Raw genomic sequence first — 15,993 nt, forward strand, 5'->3', positions numbered from 1 at the left:
TGACCCTAACAGCAGAACGACTGGGAATGACTGGTCACTATGACACACACTGACCACCAGGGGGCAGATGCTCAATGCAGGAGCTGCCCCCTGGTGGTCATTGTGCTCCCACAGGGGGAGCTCTGCTCAGCCACAAGCCAGGCTGATGGCTGCCAGTACAGCGGTGGTGGTGGGAGCCTCTCCCACCTCCTCAGAAACGCTAAGGATGATGTCCGACTGCAGCTAGGCTTGCTCCCCGCTGGCAAGTGGACATCCCCCGAGGGCTCCCGGGCTGCCAGAGGGATGTCTGACTGCCAGCTTAGGCCCAATCCCCCGGGGAGGAGGCCTAAGCCAGCAGGTGATCATTCCCTGAGGGGTCCCAGACTGCAGGAGGGCACAGGCCGGGCTGAGGGACCCTTCCGAGTGCACAAATTTTTGTGCACCGGGCCTCTAGTTTCTACATAAAATGTTTACCTAACAAATCATAGAATTGGGTTTGGGGTAATTAATTTTTCTGGGGAGTAACCATGCTCTCATTGTTTAATGAAATCTTATTGTAACTTTAACACCGTCTAAAAGAGGAAAACATTTTGTAATAGGTTACATTTCATTTATAAAGACTAGATAATTACTGTGTCTACCATGCTGAACATGAGCATTTGGTATCAAAGATACTTGAAAATGTTCTGAAAGTTTGTCAAAATAGATATGAAATCTGCTTCTGATTTTATCACATAGAAGTTTTTTACTAATATCAATTTCCATGCAAATTCCTTTTTTTAAAGATTGACAGAATAACTGGCAGAAGCTGTGAAATTGAGAGTTAAGACTGTCATACTTTTGAAAACTCTCCTTGTTCCTGAGAATCGCATCCTCGAGGACTATAGTAATACTTTATAATTACATATTACTTTTCATCTGAGAATGTCATAAAGCGGTTTAAAAATTCTTCTTTGATTTTACCCCTACGGATTCAGTTTCAGCTGATATGACATTAAGTAATAGCATACAGCAAGTATTATTTTCCAGTGATTTTAGATAAAAAAGAAAAAAGCGAGGAGGGCCCAGCCGGTGTGGGTCAGTGGTTGAGCTTTGACTTATGAACCAGGAGCTCACGGTTGATTCCCAGTTGGGGCACAAATCTGGGTTGTGGGTTCGGTCTCCAGTGTGGGGAGTGCAAGAAGCAGCCAGTCAATGATTCTCTTTCATGGTTGATGTTTTTCTCTCTCTCTCTCTCCCTTCTCTCTGAAATCAATAAAAATACTAACATGTTGGGAAAACAAAACAAGAACCACAAGGAGGGTCCTACTCAAATCAAGCTTTATCCTATTCATAAGAACAATGTTTTTCTTTATTGCATAGAACCAACTACCCAAGTTTAACATCTTAAAACAATCCCGGGTGTTATTTCTCACGCTTTCCCCGTTTGCTTGGGCAATTCTGCTGGCCGCCAACCTATCTCCCAGGCAGCTGCCTTCACCTGGCAGTGGGCTGGGCTGGAAAATGCCAGAACGCCTTTCTCACGTGTCTGGGTTCTGGGTCCCCCTCACATGACCTCCCTTCATTCCAGGGCCTCTACATGGCCTTCCTCCCAGCAAAAAGCCCGGCCTTCCCACAGCCCGAGAGGACAGGCTGAAGGCTGGGTGTGGACCTGGCAGTGTGTGGCTCTCTGTGTTCACCGCTGGACACAGCACCAGCCCAGGGGGAGGGAAGGGTGACCCCGCCTCCTAATGGGAAGAGTGGCATGTGCATCAGGGAGGAGGGGCAGTAAACATTCTGTATATTTAGTCCCATTTGTTTGATTGTTAGTTGAATTAATAAATGTACTTTATTATTTCCCTGATGTCTCTTGCTGCTTTTCTTTTGAACTAGAGATACCATTGATTGCTTAACACGTCATAACTTGACATTCGGGAAAACTGTCGGTAGCGTACAATGTTGGAAATGAACATAGGCATTCATTTGTAACATTTTTAGAATTCTTACATGTATTTGCATAAAGGTATATTGATTGGCTGTAGTTTTCTGATAATGTTTCTGTCTGGTTTTGGTGTCAGGGTAATGGTTACCTCATAAAATGAATCGGGGAAATATTCTCTCCTTTTCCATTTTCTGTAGGAGTTTGTACGCCATTGCTGTTATTTCTTCCTTAAATGTTTATACAATTCACCAGTACAGCCATCTGGTCTAGGAGTTTTCTTTGACTAATAATTTGAGTAGCTGAGGAATTCGAGGTTCAAAATTATTGTCTCCAGTATCTGAGGATCGCTTCAGTGGTTTCCAGCATCTATGACTGCCGATGGGGCAGCCAGTGCCATCTGATTCTTACTCATTTCAGAGAGCGCTTGGTAAAATTTGCTTCTGAGTGGATATTGCAGATGAGTGGAATATTTACAAATAAATTGCATGAAATATTTCATATATTTTTTAATTTGTATTTTTCAGACAATGAATGATTTTGACTATTTGAAACTACTAGGTAAAGGCACTTTTGGGAAAGTTATTTTGGTTCGAGAGAAGGCAAGTGGGAAGTATTATGCTATGAAGATTCTGAAGAAAGAAGTTATTATTGCAAAGGTAACTGGAAGTTTTGTTTACACTGTACACACATGTGTGTCCTCACGCATACACATGGTTAGTGTCGAAATCCCATTCAGTAACCAAAACGTTGGTTGTAGGCTATTGTTAACAACATCTATTATCTTAATATTTGTAGTATTAAAACTTACAAACATGTATAGTATTATCTAAGTATTATATACTGAAGCTATTTTATTACCTTGAGGAGATAGAAGTATTTATCCTATGTGTGTTTGGGAGAATGTTTTTACTATATATTTGTGACCTCGATCACTAATTGCACTAATGTTGCTTTTTATTTCCCCCCAACATTCTTAATTTCTTATTGAATAAGAGGGATTAGAATAACAGATGATTTGTACTCATAAATTATACAGCTTATATTTGTTGAATGGAAAAGCAGCCTTAATAAATTTGAAAATACGAGAATAATGAAACTAAAAGCAATAGTTTTTGAAATTTTTCCAGGAGGCCTAACACCTTCTCATAGCTTCGTTCACCTCTGCAAATAATGAACGCGTTAATGATGCCAGTTCTCAGGGTTCTAAATTAAATTCCAGTTCCCTCCAAAGGCAAATTTGATCTACTTTATAAGTTGGTCCAAGCTTTGTCTTGCTGAATTCGACAGTGACATATAGTATTACTGTTACCCGGTGTAGACGACTTGAGCTTTCGGTGACTTACAATATTTCCTGTCTGGGGTGAATTGCTCCACCCACTTGGTGAGGTTACGCTCCTGTGTCTTGGACATTTGTTTCAACCTCAGCTTCTTAGCAGTCAGTGCTGGTGTGGGAAAGAACGTTGACCTGGACGCGGACGGGCCTAGGATTGTATCCCCGCTTTGCAAATGACCACGTAATGACCTTTCCCAAGCAGTTTTGGGGGGAGTACCACTCCCTCGGGGACATTTGACCGTATTTGGGGCGGGGATGGGGGGGGGACATATACGCTTATCAAGATGACTCGGAAGGAAAAGACTGGCTGTGGTCAGGTAGAGGCCAAGCATGCTAACAGCTCGCAGCGAGCGGAGCAGCCCAGGAGAATCGCAGTTTTTCCATTTGTAAACATTTTATTTGTGGGAAGCAGTGTTCCCGGACAAGAATCTGATGTTGGCCCGGCTGGTGTGGCTCAGTGGTTGAGCGTCAACCTATGAACCAGGAGGTCGCGGTTCGATTCCCGGTCAGGGCACACGCCCGGGATGTGGGCTCGATCCCCAGCATGGGGCGTGTGGGAGGCAGCCGATCCGTGATTCTCTGTCATCATGGATGTTTCTATCTCTCTCTCCCTCTCCCTTCCTCTCTCTAAAATCAATAATAATATATTTTAAAAAAGAATCTGATTTTGAATAGAATATGTAAAGGATTCAGCATAACACCTGACATGTATGGTAATTAAACTGGTATTTTCTGTAGGCTCTGCTACTTACTACTAAACGGTCCCAAACACATTATTCAACGTTTTGTTGCCTTGGTTTTCTCACCTGGAAAGTGAGAAATGATCGTGTCCCTCTCATAGGGCTGTTGTCAGGATCCAAGTAATGAATAAAGAAATGGAATAGTACCTGCCATCATTATTGAATACATCTAGTTATAGTTTGAATAAAATTAACATTGCATTAAATGAAAATAAATATATTATTGTTACATATTTGCTCTGATGATGATGATTACCGCCTGCTGTGTACCATGCCTGAGTAAATGTCATCTCCATTCCGTTTTTCCTTTCTTACATAAGCCTCTCTTGGATTCTGTCTTATCTCACTAATTAATTATACTTTTCTGAGTAACTGTACGAAGCCGGGTATATTTCACAAATGAGAGAATATCCCGATTGCTGTAGATCCTCGCTGCTTTCCCCAACAAGTTCATTTATCAGTTTCTTGAAGGGAAATAGGCTTATTCATAGCGAAGTGATTAACAATATGACATTTTCGAGTCTGACAAGGCCTGGGGTTTGAATCCTGAGGTGCCCGTCCCGGCCTCGTCTCAGCAGTGAAGTCCATCTGCCTTATTACTGCGGACATTACCTTGATCATCTGGTAAACTGGTGTCTGCCAGGGTTAGCCATGGTAACGTTCTGATGGTTCCCTTTTAAATTAACAAATGTCTTAGAGGAATAGCCTTTTTTCTTCTTAAAATTTTGCCCACTATTAAACATCTATCAGTGGATCTTGTCTACTACAAGTATTGCCATGGTCTAGTATTGATGGTTTTCTATTTCCCTCATTCTTCATACATTCATTCTTACACTAACTAAACTTTTGTCAATTTTGTTAATCTTTTCAAAGAACCAACTTTCTTTCATTGATTTTCCCTGTTCTCTATTTTATTTATCTGTGCTCAAATCTTTATTATTTTCTTCCTTCTGCTAGCGTTAGGTTTAATTTGTTCTTTTCCTAGTTCCTTAAGTTGTGCAGTTAGTTAGTTAGTTAGTTGTGGATTTGAGGTCTTTTTCTGTTTCTTTTTTTTTTTAACCCTCACGGGAGGATTTGTCTTTTTTACTTTTTATTATTGATTTTAGAGAGAGGGGGAGAGGAAGGGAGGGGGAGAGAAAGAGAAACATCGATGAGTTGCCTCTCAGACACAACCCGACTGAGGATTGAACCCACAACCTAAGTATGTGTCCTGACTGGGAATCGAACCTGCACCCTTTCAGTGTACAGGGTGATGCTCTAACCAACTGAGCCACACCTGACAGGGCTCTTTAAAAAAAAAAAAAAAGTAAGTGTTTAAGGCTATAATTTGCCCCTTAACACTGCTTTTCCTGAGTCTCATGAATTTTGTTTTTTTTTCTTTTCACTCATTATTCAGTATTTTCTACGTTAATTTCCTTCATGATTTCTTCTTTCAACCATTAGTTGTAATTGATAACTTTCTCAGTTTTCCTGCAGTTTTTTACTTCTGACTTTATCCCAGCGTGGTTGGCGAAGGTACTTGGTCTGATGTCTACCTTTTCAATCAGTTTAGACGAAATTTGTGGCATAGCATACGGTGCATCTTTGGGATCTGTCCCTCGTGCCCTGGAGAGGACAGTTCGCTCTGTGCAGGGTAGAGTGTTCTGTGGGTGTCCACACACCTGGGTGGTTATTGTGTTCAGTCTTCTATTTCCTCACTTATTTCCTGTCTGGCTGGCCAAGCCCATTGAGAGTAGGGGATTGAAGTCTCCAGCTATTGTTGTGGGACTAAATATTTTCTCTTCAGTTCTGTCCATTTTTGTTTTATGTATTTTGATGGTCTGTTATTAAGCACATAAATGTTTATAATTCTTATTATTTTGAACCTCTTATTAATATACACATAATGTCACTTTCTGTGTCTCTTATGACCTTTTTGTTGTTCTGATAACGTGCTAGCTACCCCTGCCCCTGCTCTGTTTTGTTTATCATCTGCATCCTTTCACTTTCAATATATTTGTTCCTTCAAAGCCTTGCAGTATTCGGTGTGCAGCCCTTCATCTCTGGCCAAAGAGCCAACAGGATGGCCTGACAGATTGAACGAAGGGGAGGAGAGAAAGGAGGAGTTGAGGGTCGTTGCCCGATTTCTTGGCCGAGCAATGGGGAGGATACTCACAGTGACGCGGGTGATGTTTTCGTGGGGGAGAAACAAGCTTTTGGATGGCGGATTAGAAATTAGGATTTGGACGTATTGATTTGATATTTTTGTTAGACACTCCAGTTTAAGTCTATCAAATATCCACCCCGGGATTGAGGGAAGCAGCCTGGGGGTGAGAAGTCAGCTTTGGAAGACCATTGATTGCCATGTACCCTGTACACCAAGCATGTCAAACTCAAAGGCTAACACGGGCCAAATAAACGAGGCATGCGGCCTGCGGGCCGTGAGTTTGACATGCTTGCTGTATACTGAGCCTTAGTCTGGCTGAGGGCGCCACGGCCATGAGTCCCCAGGGAGGAGAAGAGGGCTGAGTCCCGGGGGCGCTCAGAGGATGAGGGTTCAGAGGTGAGGAACCAGCAAAAAGACCAAGAAAAGGTGACCTCGCAAAGGAGGAGAATGAAGAGATTATGACGCCCTGGACACCAGGTCTCCAGGGAAGCATGATCCAGTGTGCCATGTATTATGAATGACTCCCGTTCGGAGTAGGAAGCAAGCTGGCCTTTTGAAAGAGTGAGGGAGTGAGGTTGAGATGGAGAGAGACGACTTGAGGTCAGACAACCTGGGCTCCAGCCCCTGGGCGGCACTGACTAGGGGCCCTCACAGGGCTGTTGGTGCATCTCAGCGCCTGTGCAAGGCGTGTGCCCGGCCTGGGAAAGGTTTGAAACAGCCGTGTACGGGACGGAAGAGTGACGATGTAGCAGTGAGTCACAGAACCCTCCCAAGACTCAGCTGAGGTCGGAGGGGGGATTGTAATGTGCCAGTCACCATGTCTGATTCCCCCTTCTGACGTGGAATAGAGGTGAGCATGTGAGATTGATTTGTCCCAATACTAGAAACTGGAAGAGACAGAAGGAAGGACGGGAATGTAGTGAAGGGCAGTGTAGACGAGCGTATGCAGACAGCATGCTCTCCGGTGTACGCAAGCCTGGCTTCTGAAGGGATTGTGTCACAACTGAAGTCCAAGGGGTTCGTGTGGCTTTTCATCAAAGTCCCATTTGGAACAGGAGCCTCAAGAACAAAGATTCCAGTCGGGCGGGCATGGCTCCTGGTTGAGCCTCAACCAATGAATTAGGAGGTTAGAGTTCAATTTCCGGTCAGGGCACATGCCCGGGTTGTGGGCTCCATCCCCTGTAGGGGGCGTGCAGGAGGCAGCTGATCAATAATTCTCTCTCATCATTGATGTTTCTATGTCTCTCTCCCTCTCCTTTTCTCTCTGAAATCAATAAATATATATACATATTTTAAAAAGAACAAAGCTTCCAGTAACAACGCATGGGAAAGGTGACTACTAGTATGTGTTTATGGAAAACAGAACAACTGTGATTTCATTTGCTCTATCAAGGTGAAAAAAACACACCTTCATATAAGAGATTAGAAATAGAAATCAAGGAACAGTGAGAAGATAGTTTGGCAACTGAGAGCAAGCATGTCACTGTGTTACAAAATCTTTTTCCAGCCCTAGACAGTTTGGCTCAGTGGGTAGAGTGTCGGCCTGCAGACCGAAGGGTCCCGGGTTCGATTCCGGTCAAGGGTATGTACCTCAGTTGCAGGCTCCTCCCCGTCCCAGGCCCTGGTCAGGGCTCATGCAGGAGACAACCAATTCACATCACTATTTCTCTCCGTCTTTCTCTCTTCCACTCTCTCTAAAAATCAATGGAAAAATATCCTTGGGTGAGGATCAAAATAATAATAATAATAAATTAATAAAATCTTTTTCCGATTCTAGGTTTTACCTCTCCTGGGCTCAGAGAAATGGTGACGTTTTTCTGTTGGTGCTCAGAACAGACATGAAAGGCTTGCCTGTTTCTCTTGCAGGATGAAGTGGCTCACACCCTCACCGAGAGCCGGGTATTGAAGAACACGAGGCATCCCTTCTTGACAGTAAGTGACTAGCGGACACATGTTGTCATCGAAGCATTTCAGACGAGAGGGGGTTTGACAGAACTAAGCTAAGAAAAGGAACGTTGTCAGTACCCTTCATTCAGGTGCACCCTTTCTGTGTGGAAAGCTGCAAGTCAGATTTCTTGGAAATTATCGGAATGTAGGGGTTGAATTTGCAACATGCATGCATCTGTAATCCCTCCCATTATGCAGCTACAACTTCTAGGAGATTTCTTTTTTCCTCCCATGAATTTCACTACCTTGAATACAAATAACTCATACAGCCAGTACATCAACGCTGCCGTTTTAAGGAGACCCCTGAGAACATGGTGGACTTAAAAAGGGGCCAGCTGAAAAGATTGGCAGTAAATGTAAGGGTTTTATGCTTCTTTGGTTTGTATATAAATATATACATGATCAGGCAACATTGTCTGCACATGTGAAAGGCAGAAATCTTTGCTGCCTTTTTTGTAGAAATTGAGACTTCTTGTTAGTGATAGTGTACTTTGAGAAACATAGGAATGCTGAACACGTGACATTAAAGGCAGGATCAGTCATGATATTTCTTCACTAGACGAAGTATAAACTGTGACTTAGTTACGAAGCAAACCGATTTTTTTTTTGTCCTGTTCCTTGACTGATTGTAATTGAGGCGTAATTTGCAAAGTTTCTATATAGTTCTGATTTCAGTGAAGTACATTAAGATTAAAAGTAACAGCTAGACTTTCAAAAGGAGGAATGATTTTATTCATTGTAAACTCAGTGGAACAATAGACCATAGGGGTACACATTGTGGCCGAGTTTTCTCTTTAGCGTAACCTTGACTGTATTTAAGAGATTTTAAAGGGTCTTTTAAAGATGTAGGATTTCCTAATGTAGGAATTTTCCCAGGTATCATCAGATATCTGGACTTAATGTTACATTGTTGTGTATTTTTTGTCTAGTATATGAAGATAGTTCTGCAGTCTTTATAACCTATAAAATTACATGTTATGTACCCTAAGTGCAAAAAGTTATGTTGTAATGATTAGATCCCCGAATATAGCGACTATAACTGTCTCAGCCCTCCACTGGAGTAATTTGTCGGCCTCGCTCTGAGATCTATGGATAAGAGCTTTGGGAACCCACACAGTGTGAAATGGATAGCACACTCGGTTGAGAGGTGCGCCTCACAATTTCTAAGTTAATCTTTACTTAAAGTGTTAATTTTCCCCTAGCAATACCCACTGCTGAGCTAAACGTCAATTGTCTTACGTTTCCCATAAACTCTACCTTAAGCACTCTTGCGGGTAAATAGACTTGTGAGGAATGCTAACAGTTCATTTCATCATACTGCTTACTGTTTCTGAGTGTTCTGTTTTGGTGCCATTATAACAATGTAGGATTATAATATAACATTTTTTCTTTTTTCATTTCAAGTCCTTGAAATATTCCTTCCAGACAAAAGACCGTTTGTGTTTTGTGATGGAATATGTCAATGGGGGCGAGGTGAGTGACCGGTAAACCCAGCACCTGCATTTGCATGGTAATTCTGCCAGCCGTTTTACAAAGTTATTAAAATATAAGTTGTAATATCACCGTTCTCTGCTTCGCGGGAGGGCTTTGGGTAGCTCTTTCTACTATTCAGCAGATGGGAGCAGAGTAATTCCAAACGAAATGTAATGGTTGTTTATTTTTAAATAATTTCTTTCATATACAGTGGGGCCTTGACTTACGAGTTTAATTCGTTCCGTGACGGAGCTCCAATTCCTAATGAAATGTAATGATTGTTTATTTTTAAATAACTTCTTTCATATATTGGCAAATGTAATCATATTCTACTTTTTCCTGTATTTTTCAAGTGTAAAAAAAATGTATCAAAAGTAAAATCACGAAATCATTTAATTGTGAAAATTAGAAATGTAGGATTTATGATGCTTTACGAAGTTCTTAAGTCTTTGTGAAAATTGCAACACACTATTTTACTCGTTGTAAACACAGTGGAACAATAGACTATAGGACTCATTGTGACTAAGTTTTCCCTTTTTCTGCATAGTAGTCAGAGTAACCGTGACTGTATTTAAGAGAGATTTTAAGGGGCCTTGTAATCATATTCTACTTTTTACTATATTTTTCAAGTGTAAAAATAATTTATCAAAAGTAAAATCATGAAATCATTTAATTGTGAAAATTAGAAATGTAGGATTTATGATGCTTTACGAAGTTCTTAAGTCTTTGTGAAAATTGCAACATACTCTTTTACTCGTTGTAAACTCAGTGGAACAATAGACTATAGGACTCATTGTGACTAAGTTTTCCCTTTTTCTGCATAGTAGTCAGAGTAACCGTGACTGTATTTAAGAGAGATTTTAAGGGGCCTTGCAGTTTTAAAGAGAAATCCAATTAGTAGTATATTTCACCTATTGCTTTAGTCCTCATCCTTTCTCCTCCCTATTTTGATCAAAATCAATGTGAGGGCAAAATATAATTTACTGAAATAGTTCATGGGAAATCTTTTACATTGTGGGCTTTCTGAAGTAAATTTAAATTTAATAAGTAGGGGCTTGTATCTCACCGACCTTAAAAGTCTCATTTTCCAAAATAAATTAAATATCCCGTGTAGAATATTTTCTCCTGTAAATTATTGTAGGAATGAGTTCATGGCAAAAATTCGCTTCTCCATTTGGTGAGCACATTTGCGGTGCCTAGGCAAGTGTGAATTTATCATAACGTTTTAAGACACCGTCCTTTCTACGAAGGAGTTCATCATTTATCTTATAAGTATGTTACAAATTAGAAGATAGAGTGAAAGACCTCAGTGCAAATAAAGCCATAAGAGAAATTGCTTTATGGGTGACCTAGGGTTTAGGGGAGGCCTTGAGTGAGGTCTCAGCGGGGGAGCTGATTGAAGAAGCTATTCCAGGCCCAGGGGATGATCTAGCAGGGTCTCTGGTTGGTGAGCGCAGGGCGAGAACTTGAGCAGTGAGCTCATCAGAACCCAGCTTTCCGAACGGGGCCCTTGCAGTCAGATGCTGTCTGAGAACATACACAGAAGATGGGTGTCACGAAATTGTATGGGATTGATATGTCTTAACCAATTAACTGAGTGTGGATAGAAAGACAAATATCAACACTGGTTTTTGGTTGCAATCAGGGAGAATTAATTAATAGAGTGAACTTACGAAGAATGTATTGAAGGTAAGATTATAAACTTCGTTTTGAAAAGGTTGGTTGGATGGATGGATGGATGGATGAGTAGATGACCGGGGGGAGAATAATACAGGGAAATCTATAAATTGCAGCTAAATCTCAGAGAAACACTCTTGAATTAGAGAAATTTCCTTACACAGTTTCATGTATTTGCATCTGTTATAATAATGATCACATTGAATATCTCTTCCTAGAGCAGTGGTTCTCAACCTTCCTAATGCCGAGACCCTTTAATACAGTTCCCCATGTTGTGGTGACCCCCAATTTCATTGGTACAAATTGAACATAATTAAAGCATAGTGATTAATCACAAAAACAATGTGTAATTATATATGTGTTTTCCGATGGTCTTAGGCGACCCCTGTGAAAGGGTCATTCAACCCCCAAGGGGTTGCGACCCACAGGTTGAGAACCGCTGTCCTAGAGGGAGCTAGCTAGCCGGCACTTGTACTTTTATTATACACCTGGAGTACTTCTGAGATTAATTAATTAAAGGTTATTGGGAAAACTTTACACACAAAAGAGTATTTTCAGACTAGCCGAATGGTTTTCTTTAGCATTGACATTCCTATAGTATTTTCATTGTTTGGCATTTCTTCTCTTTTTTCAGAATTTCTGTTTTGGGAATCTATAATGATAAAAGGGTAATATGCTAATTAGACCAGATGTCCTTCTGGGCATCATTCTGGATGTCCTTCCAGACGAAGCCGGGCCCAGAGGGAAGCTGGTGCCGGCAGCCAGGGGAAGGAAGGCCTACTCTTGCACCAATTTTTGTGCATCAGGCCTCTAGTATATTATAAAAGACTAAATTATTTAATGTATTGAAGCAGGTGAACTGATCTGCATGTGATATATCATTTTAAAGTATATGGATAGTATAGCATTGCCATATATATATAATTTACTTATATATATAATTTACAATTTTAGTAAAAATGGAAGTTTTGTGTATGTAATCTCCCAATTTATTCTCTCAGGTTATCAAAAGTACTCATATATTTTAAGTGTACTTCATAAATACAGACAGTTATTTAATTGGTGGAATTTAATAGGATTATCTCAGTTCTTAAATTCATCGCTTCTGGGAAGGGAATCTGCTAGGAAATCCAGGGTGATTGATTTACTTTTGGTTTTAGGTTCACCTTGTCATTTATTCTGCCCAGGGATGCTTCCTGGAAATGCAGAAAACTCAATTGCTGTAGAAAAATACTAACCATAGTACTTAGGTGTTTGAAATAAGACTGAAATAGAGAGAAGTAAAGTGAGGGGAGCTATGAACTCACACATACAAACCACAGCAGCACCCATAGATGCACGCAGAGGGGAACATGTGTGTGAGACCTAGAGGTCTGAGCGGGAGAATACTGTCCTGGCGGAGAGCAAGCTCAGGTAAATTTATGATACTTACCCCAACAGCAGCATCCCAGCCCTCTTCACAGCCAACGTTCTCCCTGAGATGGCCTTCTTTCGTGGGCCCAGTGAAGTAGTTTTCACTCAAGTCATACTTATTGTCTGTTGACCTTTAATTAGCAATAGCATCCTTTCAGTCTGTGTTCTGAATTTATCTTGAAATATAAATGCAGCAGTTGAGACATTTCTTTTCTTATACTTTCTCCACATGTTAGGAATATGTGGAGTTCTTTCAGCCTAATATTCTGCACAGGAGTTTAGCATGCTTTTGGCCATGCTTGGTATTATCACTATGTTTGCCAGTATTGATTAAAGCCCTAAACAAACTTTTTTTAGATATATTTTTATTGATTTCAGAGAGGATGGGAGGAGAAAGAGATGGAAACATCAATGATGAGAAAGAATCATTGATTGGCTGCCTCCTGCACGCCCCCTATTGGGGATCGAGCCTGCAATCCGGACATATGCTCTGACCTGGAATGAACCATGACCTCCTGGTTCATAGGTTGATGCTCAACCACTGAGCCACACTAGCAGGGCATAAATAATCTTGATATAAGTGGATTCTGAATAAATACTGGTTGCGAAAAATCAACAGTGGGGACTTGTAGGCCTGTCAGTATAATGGAGTCCCATCATAATTGAATTTACCTTATATGAATTCAGAGAAATAGGTTCAGCAAGAGCTGGAGAAGCCTGAGGCAGATCCTGGGCAGAAGGAGCCAGAGGAGAGAAGCCTTAGCGATTAGGGAGAGTATGTTACGTATAAGAGTGTAGTACAAGGATGTCAAACTCGCAGCCCGCGGGCCGCATGCCTCGTTTATTTGGTCCATGTTAGCCTTTGAGTTTGACATGCTTGGTGTAGTATATCCTGTGGGGTAACAACGGCAAGTCTTCATTGGATTTCACATCTACTCGCTCCTAAGCTCTTCCGTCTTCCTGGGCTGATACCAGGGGTGCACTTGGGCTGAAGTACAGCATGTACAGGGTGGCTTGGAGCTCAGCAGATCAAGGTTATGAAAGTGAGTTCAGTGCAGCCTTAGGTGGGCAGTAAGTCAGTATTCGTAGAAAACTTTTAGTAAAAGCACTCTAATATTCACACTGCTGCTGGCATGGCCAGTCCATGCTCTTTTTGTAGCTTAGATATTACCAAGTTCACCTGAGCAGAAAAATAATCCGGGCGGGGTGGGGTGGGGATGTAAACTGAAAGCCGACTAAGGCGTGGTCGTTGTTTAGTTGGGTTTAGAGCGTCTCCACTTAGGACTGTGTCCCAACACCTTCCTCATGGCTGCATTGCTCGTAAGCCTGCAAGTCGGGCCTCTGTGGTTCTCTCTCAAGCTGAGATCTCTGGGAAGTTAAGAGGCTCTTAGGAGGTAAAGGAAAATCATTATGTAGAAATGTCATTCATCTGATAAGTTCTTCGCATTCTGTCTATATCCTTGATGTGGATACAAATGATCCTAACACTTTCACTCATTTACTATTCTTTGTCCATATTTTGTTCATTTGACACTATATATTAATTTATTGGATAGAAATTCGTTTTATTTTGTGCCTGTGACTTTCATGCCAGTCTTGAGCGCCTCTCCTCCTTATTTCGGATTCTCATTATTGGGCTGGCATTCTGTCTGCCGTGAACCAGAATCCTCTCATTTTAAATGTGCAGAAGGCAGAAGTGCTGGCAGTCGGCATTCTAGTTCTAGTTACTAATTTATGGAGGTGTGATTTGGGTGGTTTTTGAATTAAAAGTATCATTTCATATTCATAGTGATGATTTTTTTTTATATTTTACTAAATTTATAGATATATAAATAACTTTATTGTCAGGAGTCTGACAGGCTAATTTCTTTGCTAACTATTTTAGTTATTACGCTATGTAGGCTATATCAGAATTCTGTTGCTTTTTCCCAAAGCTTTTTCAAAAATTCCCAAGTCAAGGTTGCATTATAATATTGACGTTATCATATAAAGTTCAAGGCAAAATAAAGTTGGGAATATGTTAGTGTATACTTTTATAATATTTCAAAGCTATTTGCCTAAACCAAATCATTAAACCAATATATCGATGCATGTGGATTAATAGTGCAAAGACGTAACCAGCCTTACTATTTCAGATGCTGGTTTTCATATCTAGACTATCATACAAGGTGAGCAGAACTGCAGGAACTCACTAAGTGTTTGTCTATTTCCGTTATTTCTCTCCATGTGGTTATGGCACAGCAGGGAGATCTCAGGGGAGTCAGACTTCTTGCACCAGGGCCGATTACCCCAGAGTGAGTGTTTCACAGAAGGTACAATCCTATATAATAAAAGGGCAATATGCAAATTGACCCAAACAGCGGAACCACCATGAATGACCGGTCGCTATGACACGCACTGACCACCAGGGGCAGACGCTCAATGGAGGAGCTGCCCCCTGGTGGTCAGTGCGCTTCCACAGGGTGAGCGCCGCTCAGCCAGAAGCTGGCTCATGGCTGGCCAGTGCAGTGGTGGTGGTGGGAGCCTCTCCTGCCTCCGCGGCAGCACTAAGGATGTCTGACTGCCAGCTTAGGCCTGATCCCCCGGGGAGCGGGCCTAAGCCGGCAAGTGGACATCCACTGAGGGGTCCTGGACTGCGAGAGGGCGCAGGCTGGGCTGAGGGACCCCCCCCCCCCGGAGTGCACGAATTTTCATGTACCGGGCCTCTAGTGGAGTATAACTGGGGACCACAAAGAGAAAAGGCAGGACAATAGAGCATGACATATTTAAATACTAGAAAGTATAATCCCCAAACAGTTTGTAGTCATTTGTGTTCTTCATCTTTCACCTGGAATAATACTTTTTAAACTAATCATTATTGTATGTATCAGTAGTTTCTTCCTGGGGCTTCACAGCATTAAGTGGATATATCTTAATGTAGGTATACAATCACTAAAGAGATAGACAGTTGGGTTCTTTGAGATTGGGGGTTATTATTTAAAAAGCACCTGTGAATATTGCAGTATAAATCTTTGTGTGAACATAGAGTCTCAGTTATGTTAGATAAACACCTAGGAATGCAGTTTCTGTGTCACTTGGTCTGTTCAACTTCAGAAGAAACGGTCAACTTGTCTGTCCCACTTTACATATCCGGGGTGTTACCTTACATCATCGTCACCTTCGGAGTGGTTAGTTTTTTAAAGTTTACCCATTCTAGTGGGTGTGCAGGGGTATATTATAGTTTCATTTTGAATTTCCTGAACAACCTAATGATATTAACATCATTTTTTTGTGCTGATTTCCATTTGCACATCTTCTTTATTGAAGTATCTGTTAAAATATGCTCATGCCCTCACCCCCCCTGGTGTCTGTGTCCATTGGTTAT

The 15,993-nt window shown here is 41.4% G+C and overlaps 1 protein-coding gene across 1 annotated transcript in view; it reads left to right on the plus strand.

The window, feature by feature from the left end:
• The window catches only part of AKT3 (v-akt murine thymoma viral oncogene homolog 3), an 86,257-nt gene that overhangs the window by 25,475 nt on the left and 44,789 nt on the right, over nt 1-15,993 (plus strand). The window contains exons 4-6 of the mRNA XM_005864513.2: nt 2,425-2,556; nt 7,986-8,051; nt 9,471-9,539. Of these exons, the coding sequence (XP_005864575.1) occupies nt 2,425-2,556; nt 7,986-8,051; nt 9,471-9,539 (267 nt within the window). The remainder of the gene's footprint in view (nt 1-2,424; nt 2,557-7,985; nt 8,052-9,470; nt 9,540-15,993) is intronic.

This window comes from Myotis brandtii, unplaced genomic scaffold, assembly GCF_000412655.1.
Source record: "Myotis brandtii unplaced genomic scaffold, ASM41265v1 scaffold1873, whole genome shotgun sequence".
Classification (NCBI taxonomy): domain Eukaryota; kingdom Metazoa; phylum Chordata; class Mammalia; order Chiroptera; family Vespertilionidae; genus Myotis; species Myotis brandtii.